At 36.3% G+C, this 27,453-nt stretch overlaps 1 protein-coding gene across 2 annotated transcripts in view; it reads left to right on the top strand.

The window, feature by feature from the left end:
* The window catches only part of LOC116433267 (paired box protein Pax-6), a 161,278-nt gene that overhangs the window by 16,294 nt on the left and 117,531 nt on the right, over nt 1-27,453 (top strand). For both annotated transcript variants that reach the window (XM_076367638.1, XM_076367633.1), the window contains exon 2: nt 6,918-7,041. In XM_076367638.1, the coding sequence (XP_076223753.1) occupies nt 7,029-7,041 (13 nt within the window). In that variant the 5' untranslated portion in view covers nt 6,918-7,028. The remainder of the gene's footprint in view (nt 1-6,917; nt 7,042-27,453) is intronic.

The following is a 27,453-nucleotide window of genomic DNA, read 5'->3' as shown; positions in this document are numbered from 1 at the left end:
TGAAAAAATAATCCTATGCACTAAATAGTCAAATAAAGCAATGAGATAACAATTAAATAAATTAAATGATCAAATAAAACAGTGAAAAAATAATCCTATGCACTAAATGGTTAAAGAAAACAATGAGATAACCATGAAATTAATTAAATAATCAAATATGCTAATGAAAAAGTGTTCAAATAAATTAAATAATCAAATAAGTTACTGAAAAGAGCATCAAATAAATTAAACAATCCAATAAGTTAATGAAGACCGTGAAATAAATTAAATAATCAAATAAGTTAATGAAAAGACCATCAAATAAATTAAATAATCAAATAATACAATAACAAAATAATCAAATAGAACAATGTAATACTATTCAAAGGAATTAAATAAACAAATGCAACAATGAAAAAGCAATCAAACGAATAAAATAATCAATTACAACAATGAACTAACAATCGAATAAAATTAAATAATTAAATAAAATAATGAAAAAACAATCAAATAAACAAATAAAATCAGATACAACAATGGAATAATAATCAAATAAATAAACCAATAAAATAACAATCAAATAACGAAAAAAATCGAATAAAACAATGAAATACCAATCAAACAACCAAAAAACCAAATAAACCAAATAAACCAATAAAATACCAACCAAATAAACAAACCAACAAAATACCAATCAAATATCCAAAAAAATCAAAAAAACAATAAAACAACAATCAAACAAACAAACAAATAAAACAAAACAACAGTCCATTAAAACAATCAAACACAAAACAAAACAAAAATCAACCAAACGAAACAAACAAAGCACAAGCCAACAATGCAATACCCGAAACGTTCTCACAAAACATTCGGCAATCGATACATAATTTAGCCCTGACTAAAGCTATTCTATATTTCAAAGAGCCACCGTCCGCAAGGGGTTAATAGTGTCCCAGGCAAATGTAAATTGACAAAGACACAGCCGACTCGGTGTTTACCAAATCGACAGCTTGGCGTCTTGTAAACACAAGCCAGCGAGATCTTGTTTGCGCTCAGTCGCGCATAATCCGAGGTAATCCCCTTGCACAATATGCGAGTGCGATGTACTTTTCTCCCTTCCTGCGACACTTTTTTTCTTTTTTACGGTCCCCGTCATCCCCCCCTCGTCCCTCGTCCCGTTGGAATCCCTTGTCGACCGTGTGTCTCATAATTTCCGCTCCCTTCGAAAGTGATAAAAAGATTGTGAAACCGGATAGCTGGCATGGAATATTGTATGGAATTGTGGGCTCTCGAGGAATCGACGATGTAGGTTTGGGAGCAGGTTTGGAGTTTGTTGGGTTAGGTGACACTTTTGGGTTTGGTTTGTAATTTTTGGGGGTGGTGGAATGAGTTTGGGAATTAGTGGTTTTTGTTGGTAGGTGGGAATTTTTTGGTTTTGGTGTTTTACAATTTTTGGGGTTGGTGGAGTATTTAAGATGATTTTGAAGATAAGTGTTTTTTGTTGATAGTTGGAACAACTTTTTGGTTTTGTTATTTTGCAATTTTTGTGGTTGTTGGAATATTTAAGATGATTTTGGAAATAAGTGGTTTTTATTGATATTTGGAAAAATTTTTTAACTTTGTTATTTTGCAGTGATTGGGGTTGTTGGAGTATTCAAAACAATTTTGAAAATAAATAGTTCCAATTAATATATGGAACAATTTTTTAGTTTTGTTATTTTGCAGTTGTAGGGGTTGTTGGAGCATTTTGTTGGAGAAATGAGTTTGAAAATAAATAGTTTCAATTAATATTTGCAACAACTTTTTAGCTCTGTTATTTTGCAATTATTGACGTTGTTGAAATATTTGATGGTCGACATCATTTTAATGAGAAGTAGTTTTACTTGTTATTTCGCAATTGTTGGATCAGTACTTAATTAACAATATTTATTCGTTATCTTCAGTTACAACAAATAAATCGATAAAAATTGAATTAACAATATTTATTCATCACATTCAGTTACAACAAATGAATGTATCAATACTTAATTAACAATATTTATTCGTTATCTTCAGTTACAATAAATAAATCGATCAGAACGTAATTAACAATATTTACTCGTTACATTCAATTACAACAAACAAATGTACTTAATTATTTACAGTGAATAAATAAGTCTACAATATAATACAAACATAATATCCTTGATCTAAATGGACTTAACAACCGTGCAACGACAATTGAAGCGTAATCGAACGTCACGGGCAGTAATATTGCAAATGCACACGTCATTTCCAATGCTTATATTCCTATGCAAAATTATTCATAGTTACAAGAGAATCTATTTCGTACGACCAAATAATTCTCATATAAACTGCAGTGATTCCAGAATATGTAATAGGAGAATCACACATACAACATTCTTTTATATAACATATACATAATATAACATTTTCTTTTTATGCACCAGAGTAACTTAACACTAGAACTACCAAGCAAAAACACAGAACTATTAATAATTAATTTTAAAAATTATCAAACTAGACTCCTTGAGATTCAAAGAGCATTCTATATTAATAATAGTGAAATAAAAATCTTGAAATCGTTTATTTTCACCCATTTGGCACTATAGGTTGCACAGAATTTGTCACTTTCGCCTGACTGGTCAGATTCTCAGGCGCACGGCTGATTAGCCGAGACGCTGACGCCCACCAATCAGCTCGAGCGAGGAGGAGTGGGAAGCGCCGCCCTCGTCTCGCGATTCGAGCTCTCGCGCGACTGACTCCGCCCTATGACGTCACAAGTGCCATCTTCCCTGCAACACGCAACAATTCCACTATCAGTATCGTATATTACATCCTGAATAAATATTTCTCAACCCTAGAACTACCAAACAACTCAAAATGACCCATTTGAAAAATCCTAACAAATTCTTCTCTATTAACCGAACTACAAATCATCCGAAGTCTCACACTCTCTCTCGTAGCTTATAAAAAAATTCTAAAAATTCAATTTCAGTGCTCGATAGTTCCAACATTAGCTTCTCTTCATTCGCATTCATTTTCTCTTTCCCCGATCGAAAAAATCTTCAAGCTCGTCATTCAGACGGCACTTAAAACCGGAAAACAAAAGAATACAAAACAATCGGACAGAAACTCGGATAACCGTGAAAAGGTCTCGTTGGGAAGATTTCCGTTCAGTTTTGCGCGCAGCGACAGAGCGTGCACGCGTGGGGTCCTTGTGAGCCTCGAGGAGAGGCGACATGACAGTAATGAACTAATTAAGGGTAATAAATCCTGGAATCGTTATTTTTCCCCGAGCGTGTCGAAGTGCGGCGACAGAGGGAGCCGTCTCAATGGGACGGAAGAATGAAGCCCGCGGAACGCAAAACAAAACGCGTCTACCGGTATCATCGACACAATAGTTTATTCAGCATGATTATATGAGGTATAAGATGAATTGATGATTTAACGCCGGTTATCGTGAATGAGAGAGGCGTCAAAGGCTGGGGGCGCTGCTCGTCGAGGAAAGCAGTCCTCTTAAATAACGAACGAGAAATGGAATTGTTGAATTAACTTCACGGTGGAAATTAATTGTTGGCTTTCGTGGTAAACAATTTGGTTTGAAAGTGTTTTTAAATTTTAGTGATAGAATTATTTAAAGAAAATGTTCCCTTAATTAGGTATATTATTGATGGATAAATATGAAAAGTAACTCTTAATTAAGTTGAATTAAGTTAAGTAATTTAATTTAGGTGATTTATATAAATTTTGGAAAAAATATGTTCAATATGTTTTTTTTTATATCTTCCTTTATATTAAATGTTACATCAAAATATTCCTTTAATTAGGCATATTATTAATAAATAAATATAAAAAAGTAACTTTATTTTTAAGGTATGAAGCAATTAGCTTATTTAATTCAGGTGATTTATATAAATTTTAGAACAAATTTGTTTAGCATATTTTTTATAAAAATCTTTCTTTATATTACATTTTTCTATAACATTTATTTCAATTAATGTAAGGGATGTTTTTTCTATATTAAAACGAAAGTGAAAGTACAAATGAAAAAAAGTTAATTGCATATTGGAAAATTATAGTTATACAGCCAACATCAACGAAATAAGTTGTTAACTTTCACGATAAACAATTTCATTAAAAAAAGTGTTTTAAAGATTATTAATTTCAAAAATCTTAATTTTCCATGTTTTTCTGAAAAATATTCAACTGTCAAAAATGGACAGTGGCTTTTGTACTTTGTGGGAAGTACAGTATACTGAATTACTGACACCAAGTCTTCTGATGTCTACATCTTACTCCCAGAAGAATATCCAAAGATCATTACTGTCAAAAACCTTAATTTCCCACATTTCCCTGAAAAATATTCAACTGTCAAAAATTGACAGTATCATTTTCACTTTGTGGGAAGTACAGTATACTCAATTCCTGATACCTACACCTTACTTCCAGAAAATTATCGAAAATTATCGAAATTAACATTACACTCAAAAATCTTAATTTTCCACGTTTTCCTGAAAGATAGACAACTGTCAAAAATTGACAGCGTCATTTTTACTTTGTGAGAAGTACAGTATACTCAATTACTGATACCAGGTCTATTGATGTCTACATTTTACTACCAGAAGATTATCAAAACATCATTACTTTCAAAAACCTTAATTTCCCACGTTTCTATAAAAAATATCCAACTGACAAAAATTGACAGTCATTTCCACTCCATAAAAAGCACACTACAGTAAACTACCTACACGTCGCCCAGAAGAAGTCGTCCCCGCGACTACATCCGTAATGCACAAGCAGTGGCAGGCGCTCGTATCAGATCGATCCGTTTGTACTAATTATTACACGAGCACGGTTCTGCAGCCCTCGTCGTTTCCAAACGATACACCTCTCCGTCTCCACACGCTGACAGGTTTAGAGGGCGTTACACGTGCGAGTAAGTAGTCGGAATCATCAGCGCAGAGGAACGGAGACAGCCGAACAGAAAGAGAAAGACTGCGCGAAGTGGGAGAGAGAAAAAGGAGGGGAGCACGACGGGTAATTACGACACTCGAGGCGGCGAACGTCGCGGTGCGCGCCGTTTCAAAACGAGACCTCGTGTATCTAAGCTTTTAAAAGGGATTTCGCGTCCGCAGAGAAACGCCATTATGCCGTTAAGCTCTCTCTCCCGTAGGAGAGGCGATGCCGATTCTTTTGCTCAACAAGTCGTGCCCTTTCCGCACCGGAGCTCGTTACGATGGAGCCAATTAGAACGGAGAGACACCTTTTCAATATTAGAGAGGAATATCGTGCCCCGGTAATTACGAGCTTTCTTCTCATCGAGCTCGATGAAGGTATATTAATTAGGCGTGGCTGTCGATAGCCGTCTGAATGCGGATATCGGGGCGACGGGTTTTATGGACGTGTGTTATGTTAGGTGTGTGTTGTCTTCGGGGTGGCTGCGGGTTTTGAGGTTAGGTACGAGGACTTCTTTTTGGGGTACTTGTTGATTGGGAAGTGGACATGAATGTTTTGGGTTGGGAAATGATTTGAAGAAATTTTAGGGAAATTATTTGAAGAAATTTTAGGGAAATTGTTTAAACAAATTTTATTGAAATTATTTAAACAAATTTTGTTTAAATGGTGACAGTTTTATGGCGGAGGTGTGGTATGATGCCTATGTGGTTCTTTGCTTTTGTGTTGTTTTGTGGGCTGGGTGGCTGAGGGTTTTGAGGTTATGGTGAAAGGTGGGGAGGACTTCTTTTTGGGTTTACTTGTTGATTGGGGAAGTGGACATGAATGTTTTGGATTGAAAAATGGGTTAGTTAATGATTTGAAGAAATTTTAGGGAAATTGTTTGAACAAATTTTAGGGAAATTGTATAAAGAAATTTTATTGAAATCATTTAAACAAATTTTGTTGCTTTTCGAAAGTAGAAATGAACATCTTGGATTGGGAAATAAATTATTCAATAATGCAAAGAAATTTTATTGAAACTATTTAAACAAATTTTGAAGTTTCGTTGTGAGTTGGTAGAGGACTTCTTTTATTAGGTGTTTACTTGTTGATTGTGTAGAAGTAGTGTAAGATGATGGAATATAGAGTCTGGATAGGGAAATAAATTGTTAAAGAATTTAAACAAATTTTCTTTAAATAATTTAAACCAATTGTCTTCAAATAATTCAAACAAATTTTCTTTAAATAGCAACAGTTTTTATATCAGATGTGTGTTACACTGTCTATGTGCCTCTTTTTTTAATAATGATTTATGGTGTGGATGAAGCTGAGGTTTTGTGAGGTTATAGTATTGTGAGCTGCTGGAGGACTTCTTTTTTTTAGGTATTTACCTGTTGCTTGTGCTCGTGGAAGTGAGAACGAACATCTTGGATTGGGAAATAAATTATTACATACAAGACACCTGAGTAAATTCGAGTCATTTACGTATCGCCGCACAAGTGTGGCTCAAGTGTTCTGAATCGATGGAAAACACAGAATTCAAATATTTGTTGAACTTATTTGAATTTTAACCTTATGAATAGCCGGGAACATTAATTATTGACGTGTTTTCGAGACAAAGAAATAAGACGAAGTATATGCATATGTTTAATACTTTCCATGTTTTTAATGTAAAATATTTTTTTCAATAAATAAAATTTAGATAAAATAATATATTAAAGCATTAATAAGTTTTATTGTTGAATACTTGTATGTACAGGAAGCTTAATATTTAATATTAGAAAAAAATAATAAAAATTGTTGTAAAATAGATATTATAGATATTATTATTTTATTAGATAGATATTAGTAATTTTAATAAAGCCATCAATATAGGATGGTGAGTTTATAATGAAAAAAAAATTATACAAATTATAAAATAGATATTATTTAGTTGATGGTAGAAAAATATTTTTTTTAAATATTTATTGCGAACTATAATGGAAGCCATATTGTTCCAGTGACCGGAAGTGCCGAAAAGCCCGAAGATTCTGCCTTCGCAGCAGCTTGGCGCTGCGGTCGCTCCATGGCCGGGCGCCACCGGCCTCCTAGCCTCTGTCACCGCTGACGATATGGCACACAAAGGTAAATTCGTCTATTCTCACTTTATTACCCTGGGGAATCTACAAATTCTCAATATCTTTCGATTAAACCTTGCCTACACACGTGGCACTACGTGCCAATACTCGTACAACGAGGGCTCTTCTGAAAAACTGTTCCAACGCAACAAAAAAGCTAATTTGGCCTGGGGAATCTACAAATTCTCAGTATCTGTCTATCAAACCTTGCATATACGCGTGGCACTACGAGCCAACACTGGTGTAACGAATACTCTTCCGAAAAATTGTACCAACACAACTAAACAGTATCGCAGCAACTGAACATACACACCCTGGGGAATTGATAAAATCCCAGTATCTCTTGATCAAACCTCGCATTCACACGTGGCACTACGAGCCAACACTGATGCAACGAAGACTTCTCTGAAAAACAGCAACACAATAAAAAAGCAGCACCAGAACTTAGCCTGGGAATTGACGAAAAACTAGTCCTAACCTGGGAAATCTACAAATTCCCAGTATCTCTCGATCAAACCTTCCATATACGCGTGCCATTACAAGCACCAACACTCGTGCAACGAGGGCTCCTCTGAAAAACTGTACCAACACAACAAAAAGTCTGACTTATTCTGGATAATTGACAAAAACCTAGTCTTAACCTGGGAAATCTACAAACTCCCAGTATCTTTCGATCGAACCTTGCATACACACGTGGCACTACGAGCCAACACTCATGCAACGAAGGCTCTTCCGAAAAACTGTACCAACACCATAAAAAGCTGACTTAACCTGGGTAGTTGACAAAAAACTAGACTCAGTCAGTGAATCTAAAAATTCCCAATATCTCTCGATCAAATATATACACGCGGCACTACGAGACAACACTCGTGCAACGCGCAGTTTTCGTCAAAAAACCCGCGGAAATTCCGTGGAGTCCACGGCAGGAATCGAGGGAGCACTTCGGAAGCCGAATCGAAACGTCCGAGAATCGAGAGGGAGACGTTCGGTTGATGGCTAAGGCGTTTAACCCCATTAGTCCTGAATGGAAGTTCAGTCGTCTCTCTTTCCCTCGGACTTTCGAAGTTTCCATCGCCGTCCCGTCCGCTGTGTCGTTCGCTCTCGCGCTTGCTCGAGCTCTCTTAACACGAGGGTACAAAGAGGATGAACAGACGACGTCTCAAGGCTTTCTAAAGCCGGCAGGCTCTTGCCTGAAACTGGCTGCTCACTTCACGTATTGATTTCCATTCTCTTACGCCTTCCAACACTCGCCCCTTTCCGCGGCTTCTGTCGGCCCTTGCGCGAAATCATCGTCCGCCCCGATAATCGTGGACGATCACGCGGAGGCTGTCCCTGCTGCCTAGGGAACTCGAAACTTCGCGAGACACGGTCACCTGGAATGAGGTGCGAGCCGTTCAGGATGATTCCACTGAGGTGTCGGAAAAGCTTATGACATGATTAATGTTCTTGTTATTCATAGTTATTGTTGCTGGTAAAAGTTGTTGCTATTGTTAGGGGAATTTTTTTTAAGGAATATTGACACTGTTTCTGCTAAAGGTATCAAAAGATAGCTTCTGAAATCTGAACTTAACATTTTAGTGATTGATATTTATAAAAGATATTGGCATTATTCGAGGAAATTTGTTTTTTAAAGAATATTAAGTCTGTTTCTATTGAAAGTGAAAAAAGATGGCTTCTGAAATGTTTTCTTAGTGTTTTGGTTATAGATAGTTATTTTTGTTGGTCTGAAAGTGGGAAAGATGGCTTATGAAACGTGGGCTTAGTGTTTTGGTTATTGACAGTTATTGTTGTTGGTCTGAAAGTTGTTGGTATTGTTTGGGAAAATTTGTTTTTTAAAGAATATTGACACTGTTTCTACTGATATTGGGAAAAGATGGCTTTTAAAACGTTGGCTTAATGTTTTGTTTACTGACAGTTATTGTTTATGGTAAAAGTTGTTGGTATTCTTTGAGAGAAGTTTGTTTCCAAGTAATACTAACACTATTTCTAGTTTTTAAGTCTGAACTTAGTGTTTTTATTATTAATAAAAGTTATTGTTGTTATTTGAGGAAATATATTTTTAAACCAGTTTCCTATAACCTAAATCACATCCAATACTTAAAAGTAACTTTTCAACAATGAATTGCAAAAACAATATAACAAATTAACCTTCCCACCCAAAATTTAAAGAAACTTTTCAACAATTAATTGCAAAAAGCGATTTAAAAAATTAATCCAGCTTCCTATAACCCAATTCACGTCCAATACTTAAAACAAACTTTTCAACAACCAATTGCAAAAACAATATAACCAATTAACCTTCCCACCAAAACTTAAAATAAACTTTTGAACAATTAATTGCAAAAATCAATATAAAAAATTAATCCATTTTCCTATAACCTAAATCACACACAATACTTACAACAAACTTTTCAACAACCAATTGCAAAAACAATATAACAAATTAACAAATTAAAATAAATTTTTTAATAAACAATCGCAAAATGTTGAAGCAGTCAGGAATAGATAAAAATGGCGTAACCGTAGAATGTCTAATGGTCGATGCCCCCATGAAGTCGGATAAATAGGCAGGAAAAAAAATGGGAAACCTGATTTGTTCTCGTCACGCGGAGGAACCGGAAATACGATTTGTACGTACGATCGATCAAAACCCTCGTCTCTTGGCATCGCGGCCGACGTCGTTCCACCGGAGCAATTCGATGAGCTAACGCCAACTTAACGCTACACACCCCACTGAGCCGCACTCGGTCAGATAACTCGTGGATTTTCGAGCATCGCGCACAGATTCCCGGTCGCTCGCTCGCTTGCTCACTTGTAGATTCTTCGATGATTTAACCCGCGCCGACCATTTAACACGTCACCTTGGGATTCTGGCTTAGGGATCCGTGGAAAACTGGATCGAGGGTGGTTAATGCTGGAGTAGGTGCCATTTTATGGCACTGGTATATGTAAATATAAAAATGGTACTTATGGATTCTTTTTAGTTTTTAGTGTTTAACACTAGAACTAGGACGGGTCAAAATGGCCAAATACTAATTTCTTCTGTTAGAATTAGTGCAAAAGTGCTATTTTACGTCAAGAAATAATTGAGGAAGCTGATTTATTAATAAATTCTGAGATTTGTCGGTGGAAAACCGGATCGAGGGTGGTTAATGCTGGAGTAGGTGCCATTTTATGGCACTCGTATATGTAAATATAAAAATGGTACTTATTGACTGTTTTTAGTTTTTAGAGTGTTTAACACTAGAACTATATGGGTCAAAATGGCCAATAACCTCCAAAAACGTCACTTTGCACGTTTCTCCAAAAAATGGTCAACTTTTAACTAATTAATACTGCACATATTTTACATCTGTTGTATAATACGTATAGATACACTCGAATCTATCATAATGTGATTCATTTAACCTAATTCAACGATGGCGAAGGAGAAGAGTTTTAATCGACTCATAAGTAGCCATTTATCTGACAAAGATCTAACCTCACTTTAACGAACACGGGAATATGCACTCTTGCGAGAGAAAGATATTCCCGGAAATATTCTGAAGATTACATTTAATAAAGTTTTCGGGTCCATTCATGTTCGCAGTTGTATGTACCAAGGTACTTCGTTAAGAAACTTCATGACTAACGACGAAGAGTTGGTTGTAATTTCTGGCGAGAGTTTCGAAAGTTTGGCAAGTTTTCGCGTTCCCGTGGCGTTCACGAAACGGGAACTCTATAAATTCAGTAATTAATTTGCTAATGGATCATAACCGTAATACCTTTGCCATCCAAATTGCTGGTTACGTTTTATCTATTTTTTTATAACGACGATGTACCGTCAGTGAATTTGTTTAAAAAAAATTGAATGATGTTGATTGAATTATATGCAGACGTAGAGAAAAGTTGTCTGTTTCTAGATATTTTTTATATTTTTAAGCAACTAAATCCAAGTGACAAATATAAATTCTGTATAGTATCATTTTGGATAATGTTTATATAATATTAGATAAAATATTTATCTAATCGCAGCTCTCGACATTTTGAGGTCAGGATTTGTCGCTCTTGGGATAGAGCCTTGCCAAGTTCGATATATAAATTTCGATTCCCTGTGACAATTAGCAGAGCTACATAATTTTACAGTAATATATTTTAAATAAATAATAAGTTCCAATAAAATTTAATATTGGTTATGTGCTGTGACAATTAGCAGAGTTAGATAATTTTGCAGCAATATATTTGCAGCAATATATTTTAAATATATAATAATCAGTTTCACTAAAATTTAATATTGTTTCAACTACTGTGACAATTAGCAGAGTTACATAATTTTACAGTAATATATTTAGAGCAATATATTTGCAGCAATATATTTTAAATATATGATAATCAGTTTCACTCAAATTTTATATAGTTTCAACTGCTGTGATAATTAGCAGAGTAACACAATTTTCCAGTAACGTATTTACAGTAATGCATTTTAAATGAACAATCAGTTCCACTAAAGTTAATATCATTCAACTGCCACAGTAATTATCAATCACACTATAGAAACATCAACAAGGACCGCCCTTGAAACAAACAACAGAGAACACCAGAAATCACCAAGAACGATAAACGCAATAAATAATTAACACGCAGGAATAATAAAAATTTATTCGGAATTCAGGGGCGATCAATGATTCGAGGAATCCCTGTCCTCTCCCTCCTCTTTTTTCGCCAGCGTGAATCGGTTCCCGCTCCCGTTACAAGCTGGGCCAGGGGCGGCAGAGGAAAGGAAATGTGCAGCGCGAGGCGATCCTTTTTTATTCGTCTCTCGCCTCTCTCCGTTTCCATTTTTCCTTTAACTGCCACCGCCGGCAGTCTCTTACGAAAGGCTCGAGCGACGCAGGGGGTGCGGGAGGGTTGGTTCTAAGAGACGTCGCGTTGACAGCCTACAGTTTGCAGTGGGGTCGAAGATCAACTGATCTCCCAAACTTCTGGGAGTGTTGCACGGATCTTGTCACTTTGTGCCGTCGGGAATGATCTTGGGTTGCAACGTACAGAATGTCGGATTTTCGGTGACGAGTACTTTAACCCTTTGTGATTGAATGTTGTTTGTTAGAAATGTTTTGTTTTACTTCATTAAGGAGTTGTTTTATTTAATATGTTGATATGTTATAGAAAATTTAATATTGAATATTAAAGTTTATAAACTTACTGTATTAAGTCAAATTAAATTAAAGGGGATGGTAGTTTGTTTATGTCGGTGATAATTGTTTGCTTTTCAATTTGTTGAAATGTTTATTGTCATTCGTGAAACATAACCTCATCACATGAATTGAATTAGTAAATTAATTAGAGACCCTAGAGAGTAGTAAAAGAGGAGTAAAACAGAAAAAATTAGGCTAACCCTTAAGAATCTAAAACCAGAAAACAGGAAACCAAAACTCTAAACCTAACCTCAAAATTTCAAGAGCTGCAATTACACAAAGGTTTAATTATATAATATTAAAATTTCGCTGTCATTATTTTAATTTATAATTTGCTCTAACAAATAAACATATAGTTTCGTTGAAAACAGACTTGAAAAAAATTAGCCTCAAAATTTCAAGAGCCACCAATTCTAACCTTAAAATTTCAAGGGCCACCAGTCCTAACCTCAAAACTTTAAGAGCTGCGATCATCCAAACATTACAAATATATATTTCAATTAATTATATATTTAATTAAAATTTCAGTCTTCATTCCTCTCTTTGTAAATGAATAAAGAGAAATAAAGATAATAAATTTAAAAAATACAATTTTAAACATAATTCTATTAAAATCATCGAAAAACCTCCCAAACCAAAAACAACCCAAAACCACAAAAAAGAAATTCAACAGAAACAAAGATAGTAAATTTACCCCAAAAAATACCCTTTTTTAAATAATTCCACTAAAACCAAAAAACCACCCCAACCCCCAACCACCCAACACCATAAAAACTCAAACCGAAACAAGAGCTCGACAATGCACCTCGAAACCGTCTGGTCGTCGCGAGTAGCAGCCAGAGCGCCTTTGATCCTCCGGCAATATTTCCTCGGACGTTCCGGGGGTGGTATCAGGCTTTCTCATTCAATTAATTCGTAACTGCCCCCACATAAAAATGCCGACACCCTCTCCTCTTCTTTTACGCCGGGCGAGCCCGGGAAGGTGGCCGGAGAATTCTACCTTCAAAGCAGCCTCCTCCTCCGATTCTCCTTTTTCTTCCTTTTTCCACCCCCACCCCTCCTCCTCCCTTCACCCTCCGAGTTACTTTTTTTTCTCTCTCGCCACCGTCGCGACACCGTCCCTGAAGGAACGGCAACGTGTTTGTGCAGAGAACAGTTGCTCTCGTTTCTTAGGACCGAGGAGGTTATCCTTTTGTTTTTTTCCTTTTTCGCCTGTCCCACCCTCCGGTGGAAATGTTCGCTTCGCTTGTCATCTCGGAGGACTCTGAATGTCGTTACGATTACGTGACAATTAAAAGTGCTTTGTACTCGCAGGACGATTTTATTTCTTTCGCTTCGGGGCTGCTTGTAGAAGTGGATTGCCTCTTTTGATCACTCCTTTTGATGGGTGTTTTGATTTCGAGCTTTTTGGGAGCTGGGGGCGAGGGTAGTTTTTTTGAGAGTGTCGAATAGTTGTTGTTTTGTTGGGAGATATGTTGATGTAATTATTATTTTGGGTAATTTATATTGTTGAGTTTGTCTGGTTTAAAAATTGCTTGGGTTTGAGGGTTAGTTTTTTTGACATTGTTGAATAGTTGTTGTTTTGTTGGAAGGTATATTATTATCATTAATATTTTGGGTAATTTCTTGTGTTGAGTGTGTTTTCATTTGAAAATTTTTTGGGGATTTGATTGGTTCTGAGGGGTAATTTATTTTTATAGTATTAAATAGTTGTTTCATGGGAACATACATTATTATTAGTACAATTTCGAGTAGGACATAATAAAGTACGATTTATTGGAATTTTAAAACATTTTGGTAATGTTATTAAATTATTAAGTGAAGGAATTTTTTGGGGAGTTGCTAGGGTTTGAGGGGTAGTTTTTTATAGTGTTAAATAGTTCTTGTTTCATTGGAAGGTATATTATTAAGATTAATATTTTGATCATTTCTTTTGTTCAGTTTGTTTGATTTAAAATTTTTTGGGGGGGGGGGTGCTTGTGTTTAAGGGGTAGCTTTTTGACAGCGTTAAATAGTTGCTGCTATCAATTATATTTACGGTAAGAAAAACTCCTTACCAGTTATTTCCTCACAAAATATATTTTATTCAGTATTTATTTATCAATATTTACTATTTTTCCAAACATTCATATTATTTACATTATACTTCACAATAATCTTATAGTTATATTTGATTATATTTCACAATAATCTTATAGTTATATTTGATTATATTTCACAATAATCTTATAGTTATATTTGATTATATTTCACAATAATCTTATAGTTACATTAACTATATTTCCCATTAATCTCCTATCTACATTAATTATATTTCACAAAAATCTTAGTTACATTAACTATATTTCACAATAATCTCCTGTCTACATTAACTATACTTTACAATAATCTTCCATCTACATCAACTACACTTCCCAATATTCTTCTACCTACACTAACCATACATCCCAATACTTCCACATTCCCATCAACCCCATCTACACTACAGAAACTCAACACTCCCAACCATCCCCCTCATCCACCCACCCTCACCCCTTCCCACCCCATCAAAATCTCACTCAAAACCCCACAAATTCACACCCACAACTGTCACTCCTCCCCCCCCCCCCACATCAAAATCGAACCGATTAATTACTCCCACTCAAAACCCCCACAAATTCACACATACCACAACTATCACTCCCTCAACCCCCCATCAAAATCGAACCGATTAATTACTCCCATCCTCAGCGACGATCGCGAGCGAAGACGCGACCCTTTCAGACAGAGGTGCTCCGGGGCCGGAATAGTCGGACAGAAGTGTACGCCTTGCATCAAGTGTATCCGACTGTAAAATTCCCTCTTCAAACAGAAACGGGTGGCTGGCACATTTCGGCGGGCGGCTCGGTCCACCCTGGAAAAGATGGTAGAAACCCGGGGCGGAGGGTAGTTCCAAGGAATTCGTGGCCCAATACGGAGGCACAACACGGCCTGGGACTCGGAGAAAATTCACCGTGTACCCAGCACACGTACGGAATGGCTCGATAGATAGATAGCCGTAAAATCTACGGCTCCGCTTTCGTCCTCTGGTTCCTCCGCAGAGGGCGGGAGGGGGTGGGAGGTGGCCTCGTATGGGAGCGGCGCGTGCAAGGGGTGGTTCTCGGGCACGGAATGCGAATAAATTCGATTCCGATGCTGCGGAACATAGAAAAAGTATGAACACGATTAGGGGTAACTATCGGGTATCAGCGGAATATTCCTTTGGGGATGCGCAGGGGTTGAGGTTATGTTGGGTACTTTGCATGCGGGCAGTGGGTTGGGTTATGGTAGTTGGTAGTGTGATTTGTTTCATTTAATTGAATGATGTTGAGTGTTGGTAAGTTTGTGTTGGGGTGAGTAACAGGTACCTGATACTGGTGGGGTGGGAATGTTAATTTCGTGATGTTGAAAGGTTTTGAGGTTATGCTGGAGACTTTACTAAGTAGGTGGATTGAATTGAATGAAATATGAAGTGTTGGTAACTTTGTATTGGGGTAACTATCAGGTACCTACTACTGGTAGGGTGGAAATATTCCTTTGGGGATGTACAGGGGATTTGAGGTTATGTTGGTGACTTTGGGTGTTAAGTGGGTGAGTTTGGTTATGGTTGTTGGTAGTGTGATTTGTTTAATTCAATTGAATGAAGTTGAGTGTTGGGACCTGTGTACTAGGGTAATCAGGTACCTGCTACCGGTAGGGTGGAAATATTCCTTTGGGGATGTCGAGAGGTTTTGAGGTTGTGTTGGGTACTTTGGGTATGGAGCTAATGTGGATAAGTTAGGTTATACTAGTTGGTAGTATGATTTGTTAGTTTAATTGGATGAAGTTAAGTGTTGGCACCTGTGTGTCAGCGTAACTATCAGGTACCTGCTACTGGTAGGGTGGAAATATTCCTTTGGGGATGTAGAGAGGTTTTGAGGTTATGTTGGGGACTTTGGATGCAGGGCTAAGTGTGCAGGTCAGCTTATAGCTTGACAGGTCTTTGTAGTAAGGACTTTTGAGATGATAATATATATGAGATTGTTTATAATCCTATACTGTATAATTAATTGCTTCTTCAATTTTCACTCTTCCTGCTGTTTCTGTTTCCACATGGAAAAATTTATCATCTAATTTGCTTATCTCTATTTTGTATCCAGTCATTTCACTAATTAGTAAATTTAGTATGATTAATGTTAATACACAAATATATAATCAATCGATTTATTAACATTTTTAATCAATCATTTCTCATTCTAAACAATCAACTTCCATCCAATAATTCTCTCTAAAACAAACCATAATCTATAATAAAAATAATTACTCATCAACTAAATACTAAAAATTAAATACAAACATTAAAATATACCTAAATAATTAATAACTCTTGTATCCCTTGAAACAGGTTCCCCAAATTGTTCACAATCATTAACATATATTTATTCACGCCACAAACACATCATGTCAACGATCTCCACGAATTACTCTAAAACAATTAATGCAGGTTAATGAGACCATTTAACCCGAGAATCGGTTCTTTATCGGAATACCTACGTGTTATCCGGACGCGAGAATTTTACGCAGCGTCAGAGTGACTTAATTGATGATCCGCAATAAAATTCAGTAAGAGATCGCACCGTAAATCCAGCCAAGAGGCGGCATTAAAGGGAACAACCAATCGCGCTGCGTCTTTCGGCCTCTCGGTCCAGTGTTCTGCGTTAAATCAGTGAAACGATCGGGACATTATTTGCGACGGCCCAGGAGGATCCATGAAATTCCCATCGCAATAGCTTGATGTCGTGACAGTGTCGAGGGTCGTCGAGACACTGGTTCCTTTCTTTCATTGTGCTAATGAGCTACCACTCTAATGTGTCTTCCCCTTCATTACCATTTTTGGTACCTTTCTGTTGTCAACTGCAAATAAAAACATTGCATTGCTGGTGATGTAGCTCTTTGCTGTTCATGTTTGGAATAATAATTAACAAATTTAATTAATGGAACAAAAAGAGGTAGATAGTAACCTTTTTGACATAGTTAGCAACCAAGTGATTTAATTAAGTGAACAGCAAGAGAATAATACATAGTTACCATTTTTCTATTGTTTAAGTAATTCATATATAATTTAGCCTCTCACTCGAATGTGTCTTCTCATTCATTTAATTTAATTTAATTTAATTAGCAACCATATCATTTAATTAATCAAACAGCAAGATACATATAGGTTATATCTATCATCCCATGTGATCCACATGACTTTTATTCTTCAGCATTTACACTCTTCCCTCTACTAACAAAGTAGTCAGTCAATAATTCGATATTATTAAAAAACATTTAGAATCTTTATACGACAAAGCCTTCTTTTCAATCCTCGTCTTAAGCTCCAGTTTAGGGTGTAAAAGTAGAGCAAACCGATAGCCACGAGCTACACGGCACAGTACAAAGCGAGAAATCTGCTCGACAGAGCTAATAGAATCAGGGGAAGCAGGAAAAAAACGATGGTTACAGTGCTGAATAAATATTTTGACAAACCGCTCCAGAGGGGCAATGGCTGAGGTACCCATGGGTGCGCCGACAACTGTCGGCCTAATTTTCCCCTACGCATTTCCGGAGATTACATCGAATTCTCATTGTACTTGCGCCTCATGGACGACGGATTTGCTCTTTCAACGGCGGCCCGTGCAGTTTCTCGATGGAGGAAAACGGATAGCCCCCAGTATTGATACTGGGAAACAACTGAAGTTTCAGTTTTGAATTAGTATGTTGGATAGTGGCAGTGAGATCTTGTTTTTGTAGGAAAACGCAATGGGTTGTAGTTTTGGTGATTGTTACAGTAGTTGGAGTGTGATGTTAGATAATATGATGTAAGTTTGATGTTAGATAATCTAATGTCACAGGTCACAATTATAATTGTGATATCAGTAATAATATTCGTAACTATAATCATAATATCACAGTTTATAACTATGATCCTAACATCAATCATAATGTTCCAAAAACTGTACCAACATCACAATTCACAGCTACAATCACAATATCAATAAGAGTAATCACAAACGTAGATCTAACATCACAGTTCACAACTGCAATCATAATACTACACTTCACAACTACAATCCTTGCATCACTGTTCACAAATATAATTCTAACGTCAATAATAGTATTCCAACCATAGTCCTAACATCACAGTTCACAACTGTAATCCTAATATTAATAATAATATTTTCAACTATATCCTAACATCATATTTCACAACTACAATCCCATCACTGTACCTCATAACCATAAACCTAATATCACAGTTCACAACTATAATCCTAGTATCAGTAATAATACTCCAACCACAGTACTAACATCACAATTCACAACCACAATCTTAATAACCATAACAATATTCAGAACCATAGTCCTAACATCACAATTCACAACCACAATCTTAATAACCATAACAATATTCAGAACCATAGTCCTAACATCACAATTCACAACCACAATCTTAATAACCATAACAATATTCACAACCATAGTCCTAACATCACAATTCACAACTACAATCCTAATATCCATAACAATATCCACAACCATAGTTATAACATCACAGTTCACAACTACAATCACAGCACTATACTTCACAACTATAATCCCAGTATCACAGTTCACAACTATAAACCTAATATCAATAATATTCACAACTACAATCCCAACACTATACAAATATATTCCCAACATCACAATTCTTAACTAAAATCCCAATATTAATAATATCATTCACTCCACCCTATCACTATACTTCACAACTATCCTCCTCCCTCCCACAAACTCTACCTTTCTTTCTATCACATACATTATACATAAAAACATCTAAAGCGTCTTATATTTCTGTCCATCACTGCACCACCCTAATTCAACTATCAAAACCCCAAGAATCATCCCAGAAGTCTCCAATAAACACTTATCAATTCCCCACACGCCCCCCCCTTTCCCTTTGAACGAACAATTTATACTCGTTCGCTCGTTCACGTTGAAGTGCGCCTCGGTTCTTGGGAAAAAACAAAACGCTCGAGTGCAGTCCCTGTTCCTCGCTCGTTTCGCGCGGGAAAACGTCCGGCCGCGCGCAGAATGGGCGGCAAAGTGCGTGCGGATCGTTAGTAAACGCGACTTAACAGGGCGATAATGACGTCGTTCACTGAACCCGGCAGAATTTTCATCCGATTTTTTTGAAAGCTTCATTTCCACGAGTTCACCGTCCTCCTCCCGCCGGCCATCTTTATTTCCGCTGTTTCTCGCGACTTGTAGTAGTGGGACGTCGCTGTTATGTGAAGCGTTATGTCTCCGGTGAAAACATATTTTTTTTCATTGAAAAGGACGATGATGACTGTGGATCGATGGGTGGTGTGGCTTTGGATGTGTGTGGGGGATTGTTTTAGTCGTTTTGTTTTGGGAGCATATATTTGGATTGAGCAGTTGTGATTATTATTGGTGTTAAGATTGTATTTGTGAATTGTGATGTTGGGATGGTTGTTGTGAAATATGATTTTAGGATTATAGTTGTGAAATTATGAAGTATAGTATTGGTATTGTAGTTGTGAATGTTATTATTGGTATTAAGATTATAGTTGTGGACTATGATATTTGAATTATAGTTATGAAGTATAGTGTTAGGATTGTAGTTGTGAACATTATTATTGAGGTTAGGATTATAGTTGTGAACTATGATATTTGGTTTATAATTATGAACTGTGATGTTAGAACTATAGTTATGAAGTATAGATTTGGGATTGCAGTTGTGAACTATGATACTAGAATTATAGTTGTGAACTATGATATTTGGATTATAGTTATGAATTACAATATTAGGATTATAATTATGAAGTATGATATACGGATTATAGTTGTGAACTGTGATGTTAGGTTTATAGTTATGAGGTATAGTGATGGGATTGTAGTTGTGTAATATGATGTTAGGATATAGTTGAAGACATTATTATTAATATTAGGATTATAGTTGTGAACTGTGATATTAGGAATATAGTTCTGAGTTGTGATGTTAGGATTATAGTTTTCAACTACGATATTAGGATTATAGTTATTAACTATGATATTAGATTATAGTTATGAACTATGATATTAGAAATAGAATTATGAACTATAATGTTAGATTCTAGTTATGAACTATGAAGGTTAGGAATCAGAGACTGTCAAAAGAAACCTTCCAAATTTTTATCGCTCACAGGCTATCTTTGTTTCCGCTGTTTTTCGCGTCTTCTACTCCTGTAAGGTCGCTGTTATATGAAGTATTATGTCGTCGTTGAAAACATTCTTCTTTTTTCATTGAAAAGGACCTCTCCAGAGGTTCAGAGGTCCTCGTCCACTTGAGCTTCCTCGAGTTTAGGGCCATTCTGCTGCACAATAATAACGATTCCACCCGCACACCTGCCAGCAGGACCTCTTCAGGCTATGATGACTCAACTAATCCTATTGAATACTTGCTGACCTATATTTGTAGTTAGTTTCATAGGTGGGGGGTGATCTACTTGTTGATGCCAGGTTTTTGTGGGTGTAGGATGTTTTGGGGGATAGAGGTAATTATGAGGTGACCCTTGGCACTTGGTTAGGTCTCTCTCTTTTCCTTCACTTCATTTCATTTAATTAGCTTCATTTAATTTAATTATAATTTATAGAAAACAAGAGATCAGTATATAGTGATCTTTTTTCTACTGTTTTAGCAATTGATATATAATTTATATCAAGAAGGCTCTAATTAGTCTTTTCCAAAATTTCAATTCAATAATAATTTCCACTATCTGAACTGTTTCTTCTTAGAGATTCAATATAATCTTATAAACATTATTGTACAAATCTCTATCAATCTTAATTAATGTATTCTTAATGTCCAAAATTCCTAATTTCCTAACCTCAATACTTTCTACAAAAATTTCAAAATCTCAATTCCACTATCCAAACTATTTCCTCTTAGGGGTATAATATAATTTTATCATTAAGCTACAAATATCTGTATCAATTTTAATTAATGTATTCTTTCCAATTTCCAAAATCCAAGTCACCTAACCTAAATACTCTCTCCTTAAAAATTCCAAAATCCCAATTCCACTATCCGAACTACTTCCTTTTAGAGGTTCAATATAGTTTCATAAAAATTATTCTACAAATCTCTCTATCAATTTTAATTAATGCATTGTCACCAATTTCTAAAATCCAAATCACCTAACCTCAATTCTCTCTCCTCAAAGCTCCCAAAATCCCAATTCCACTATCCGAACTACTTCCTCCTATGGGTTCAACACAGTGTTATCAAAATTATTCCACAAATCTTTACCAATTTTAATTAATACATTCTCAATTCCCAAATTCCAAACCACCTAACCCCAGTCCTCTCCCAAAAGTCCCAAAATCCCAATTCAAGAGCTAGTTCCACTATCCAAACTGCTTCCTCCTAGGGGTTCAATGGCCACGACACCCTCGTTCCTCCATCAAGATGTAGATCGACAGTTTTACAAGGTCTATTCCCACAGCTGATCATTCCGATACGTGGACTAATTATGTCAAAGCCTTCACAGACACGGATCCCACGGGAACAACTGGCCCGCGACCACAATGCCAGCCAGTCGATGTCATTGTGCACCTTGTACGATATTGTGCTGCTACGCCCCTGTTAAAGGGCCCCTTCCACGGGTTTTTATGTCTCGCGGTGCAGCGTGACCCTTATCCCGCCGTGCTGCCGGGGACCTTTCTTGCATTTTTCGCCAATAACTAAAAGGGGGGAGGGGAATGGGGGCCCACCCGGGTTCCGGATATCGAGAAACGTCCCTCGTAAATGTCGATCGCGATTAAGCTGTTCTGTTTAGACGAGGAATCATCTATAACAGTGTTTCCCAACCTTTTTTGGGATTCATTTAAGCCTTTTTGGAATTTTTATGGCTACACATGGGAGATGTATAGAATTTTTAATGGTGTGTTATGATATTTGTTATAATGTTCTTGGAATATTTATTGTAATATTGTTTAAATATTTATTAGAATATACCTGTGATATTTATTATAATATTATTCTGATGTATATTACAATATTCTTATAATATTTATTATAATATTGAACTAATATTCATTAGAATATTCTTCTAATATTTATTACAATATCCTTCTAATATTTATAATACCATTCGTCTAATATTCATTATAATGTTCTTGTAATATTTATTAGAATATTCATCTGATATTTATTAGAATATATTTCTAATATTTATTAGAATATTCCTCTAATATTTATTAGAATATTCTTCTAATATTTATTACAATATTTTTGCTATTTTGTTTACGAGCGTGAATATTGTGAAATGTATGAAGTGATTTTTCAAATTTCAAATTGCCCCACTTGGAAATAAAATAGTCCCCCTTCATAACATATATATAATTTATAATATTACATTATAATAATCTTCTAATATTATAATATTTTTCTGATATTTACTATAATCTTTAATATTATATTACCATATTTTTATAACATTTATTTTAACATTCTTGCCATTTTATTTACTTGCATAAATATTTCTAAAATATATGCAGTGATATTTCCAATTTCAAATTGCCCCATTTAAAAATAAAATTGCCACCCCATGGGGAAACGACCCCACGTTGGGAAACACTGGCCTAGACACTGCGTCCACGTGGATTACGCGAGAGGAACACATGTCGTTTTATGTTGCCAGCTTGATCTTTTCAGTTCCTTGCGAATGCAGTCGTTGGAGACTTAGTTTACGGGAATTTCATGGATTTGTTGGGATTAATAAGGATATTCGGGATGTTTTGCGAGTATTTGGCTAGTTTTTTTTTAGATTAGGTGGGGAAGGAATAGATTAAGAATAGCGAATCGATTTTTAGTGTATCGATTGGGAGAATGTGTTTGAACATTTTTAGTGGCATATGGGGTGGGTTGGATTTTAGGTTCTGAAATGTGTGGTGCTTGTTTATTTAATTCTAACTTAAACATTGTCAATAAGTTTGAATTTGCAACTTCCGGAAGTTATATTATTGAAATTTAACAGTTTTTAAAATTATAACAGATGGTTTAGATTTTCTTGTTCCTGGAATTAGATTGTTTAGACTTTCCAATTACTTAAATTAGATAATTTAGATTTTCCAATTCCTAAAATTAGATTGTCTAGATTTCCCAGTTCTTGAAATTAGATTATTTAGATTTTCCAGCTCCTGAAATTAGATTATTCAGATTTTCCAGTTCTTTAAATTAGATTATTTAGATTTTCCAGTCCCTGAAATTAGATTGTCTATATTTTCCAGTTCTCAAAATTAAATTATTTAGACTTTCCGGTTCTTAAAGTTTGATTATTTAAATTTTTCACTTCTTAATGTTAGCGTATTTAAATTCACTACCTTTTAAAATTACTCTAATACTTCAATTTATGTTCTTTTGACAAATCTTATAGAGTAGACTGTTTAACAGTATTTATACTGAAAATGTCAAAAGACAACATTTAAAATCTGAACTTAGTATTTTTATTATTACTCAAAGATGTTCGTATTATTTGAGAAAATGTGATTTTTCAAATATTGTTAGTATTACTTGAAATACACATTTCCTCAAGTAATGCCAATAACTTTTAGTAATAACAATAACTTATATTAACCGAAACACTAAGTTCAGATTGCAAGGTTAAGGTTAGGTTATATAATTATTTACCAAGAAATCACACATAGATTAAACAATAAAGTTATTCCATTTTAATATTCTGTACACTTCTACATTATGCAAAGGTTCTTAAAAAACATTAAACGTCATTATTTCACATCTCCTAAATTAAGTATCCAAATTGACTAACCCACTGCAAAATCCTAACCTAACTTTTCCCACCAAAAATCACACATAAATTAAAAAACAAAACTACGCAATTCCAACACCCACACACATTACACAAATTTTCCCACAAAAAATTAAACATTACAATCTCATCTTCTAAACCAAGTACCCAACACCAACTCCTCAACAAAACCCTAACCTATCTTTTCCCACAAAAAATTCCACAAATTAGAAAACAAAGCCACTCAATTACAACTCCCACACGCATCTACATTAAACAAACCTTCCCACAAAACATAAAACATTACAATCCACCTCCGAAACTAAGTACCCAACACTCCCCAACAACCTAACCTAACATTCCCACCCTCACCCTACCCCCCTCCCAAATACCACATCGCATCATCATCGAAGTTGAAAGTGCGGCGACACGATACCATTCGTTTCCCCTCTTTGTCCGTCAAGTTATCATCGCGGCCCCGCTGGCCGTCGATGTCAAGATAACGAAGGTAAGCGGAGCACAGCCAGCCTCTCTCTCCCTGGCCCGGCTGGAAATACGTGTGGGCACGGCGCGGTGCCTGTGGACGGACCTTTTCCGCGCGATGCACCCGGAGAAGCGGCTCTGACAGATTCGTTGGCGTGGAATAACGCGTTTACGAGCTCTTTGTCCGGCCCGCTTTGGGCCACGACCGCCGCGCGCTGTAGCCACCGCCGCGGTGCCGATCCGTTCCTCGACCTTCCAACTTCGGGGCGCAGGTTGGCCTCCAGGTAATTGGATAATTCGACCCGGAAGAGCGTGCGCCGTGCTCAACCGGGGAGAGCCGGTTGCCCGAGCGCCAAAGGGAGACCCGATTAACCGAAAAATCGCTTCCGAAAGTGACAGCCTTCCTATTTGCATTTCCTATTCGGGGCTTGCTGGCTGGACGGAAGGCGATGGTGGATGGCGATCGATGAGTGGAGGTGGTGTGTGTTTGTGTGTGTAGGTGATTTCGTGTAGGAGGTTATGCTTGTATTGAGTAGGTGAATGTTAACAGTAAATATTAATGATTGCATAATAATGAAACTGAAAGTGTTGTGTCTGTAGATACAGGGATGGTGTTTGTGTGTGTTCGTGTGTGTGGGAGGGTGGTTTTGTGTGGGAGGTTATTCTTGCATTGAGTAGGTGAATGTTAGTAGTAAATATTAATGATTGCAACATAATGAAACTGAAAGCGTTGTGGCTGTGGATCGATAGATAGATGTGGTTTGTGTTTATGTGTGGATTTTTGTGGTTTTGTGTGGGAGGTTATGTTTACATTGAGTAGGTGCATGTCAATGATGAAATAATAAAAATAAAATAAAAATAATATAAAATTGTTTCGGTTATGAAATATTTTTATGGATGCGGTGTGTGGGGGGGGGGGTAGGTGTGTAGGGATTGGAGGATTGTTTTAATGATTTTGTGTGGTTTATGTTTGCACGGAGTATGTGAATATCAATGATAAATATCAATGATGGCAAAATAACAGAACTGAAAGTGTTAAATGAAAGAATCATTTCGACTGTGAAATAGTCTGATAGTCTGATGAATGTCAATGATTGCAAAATGACAAAATTAAAACTATAGGATAAAAGTATTTATTTTCAAAATCACATCGAATACTTTGAGAACAGCAATAATTGCAAAATAATAAAACTAGAAGTTGTGGAGTGTGGTGTTGCGATTCTTATTGTGGAGTATGGTGGTGAGGTTGTTGTGAACTATGATGTTAGGAGTATAGTTGTGAAATATGATGGTAGGATTATAGTTGCGAACATTATTATTATTATTATTATTATTATATTAGTTGTGAACTGTGATGTTGGGATTGCAGTTGTGAACTATGATATTAAGATTATATTTATGGACTCTGACGCCAGGAATCTGGGGCTGTCAAAAGAAACCTTCTAAATATTCAACTTACAATTATTTTCCAAGCTTAATCATATATTCTGAATTGACTTTCCGACATTTCCAATAACAATAACAAAAATAACCATAAGGTTATTAACCAAAATTCAATTGAGGGAATATAATCAAACTGAGAAAACAATTTTAAGTTAACATTTCAAAAGAGTGTCTTTTAAAACTGTGTCAATATTATTATATTTCAAAACAAATTTCCTCAAACAACAGCATCAACTTCCATCAATATCAACTATTAACAACTAAAACAAGCTACCATTTCAAAAGCCAGCCTCCCCAAACAATACAATACCTCTATCAACAATAATCCCTCTCAACAAAAAAACACAAAACACAACTCAACATTCCAAAATCTTCAACATCACAAACACTACCAAACAAAATCATTAAATCAACTTCACCAACCCCATTGCAAAAACCACCCCAAACCATACAATACCTCCATCAACAATAATCCCTCTCAACAACTAAAACACAACTTACTCAAAACAAAATTTCCTCAAACAACCCTACCTACCTTCATCAACAACAACTATTAATAATTAACCACCAAGCTACCACTTCAAAAACAACCCCCCCCCCCAAACAATACAATACCTCTCATCAACAATAATCCCTCTCAACAACTAGAACAAAACTTAATATTCTAAAATTTTCCTCAACTTCACAAACACTACCAAACAAAATCATCAAACCAACACAACCCAACACATTGCAAAAACCACCACAAAAAATACAACACTTCTCAACAACAACAAAAACGCAACTCGACATTCCAAAATCACCAACTCCACAAACGCCACCAAACCATCAAACCAAATCACCAACCCCCCTGCAACCCCTATCCCAATCCCCCCCATGCAGTATCGCTTACACCCATGTCAAATTACCACATCCACAAATCACCTGAACCGAACGAAACTTCAAGCAGAGCACTCAACGCCGAAAAATGTGCAACGCCATAGAAGACGTGCCGTGTCCCCAACAATACCCTCACATCTCATTCGACACTAGGACACCTTGTCCAACACTCATGTCCCTTACCATCCCCCGACCATCCCCCATGGTACATCTGTTTGATCTTTCCCGTACAAATGATCGCCGATCGAGTCGTCAATGGCCGGCCATTAATAACGCTAATAACTGTCGGGCCGAGGAATAGGGGATGGCTACAAGCAGCACAACAGATACTCGAGTCCTCATTGTCCTCGAGGACTGCGACGGAAAGTCCCCACTTTCCCCACCCAGGAATCCTCGTTCTGGAAACATGTCCGCAACAATGGGGCTATTATGGCGTCCGGAGCTGTTGCCATACCCTATTGCTTGGATGTCTTTGGGCCTACCTGTGCCGGTCAGTGAGGGACTCACCCTTGTTAGTCTTACGGTGTCTCGGTTATGGGGGCCTATGGGAGAGGACATCTTCTCGCTGGCTGGATACGCTGACGTGATGGGGACGGCGTTTATGGTGAA

This window comes from Nomia melanderi, chromosome 1, assembly GCF_051020985.1.
Source record: "Nomia melanderi isolate GNS246 chromosome 1, iyNomMela1, whole genome shotgun sequence".
NCBI lineage: Eukaryota > Metazoa > Arthropoda > Insecta > Hymenoptera > Halictidae > Nomia > Nomia melanderi.
The sequence above is the reverse complement of the archived record's forward strand: the minus strand, read 5'-3'. Positions and strand labels throughout refer to the sequence as shown.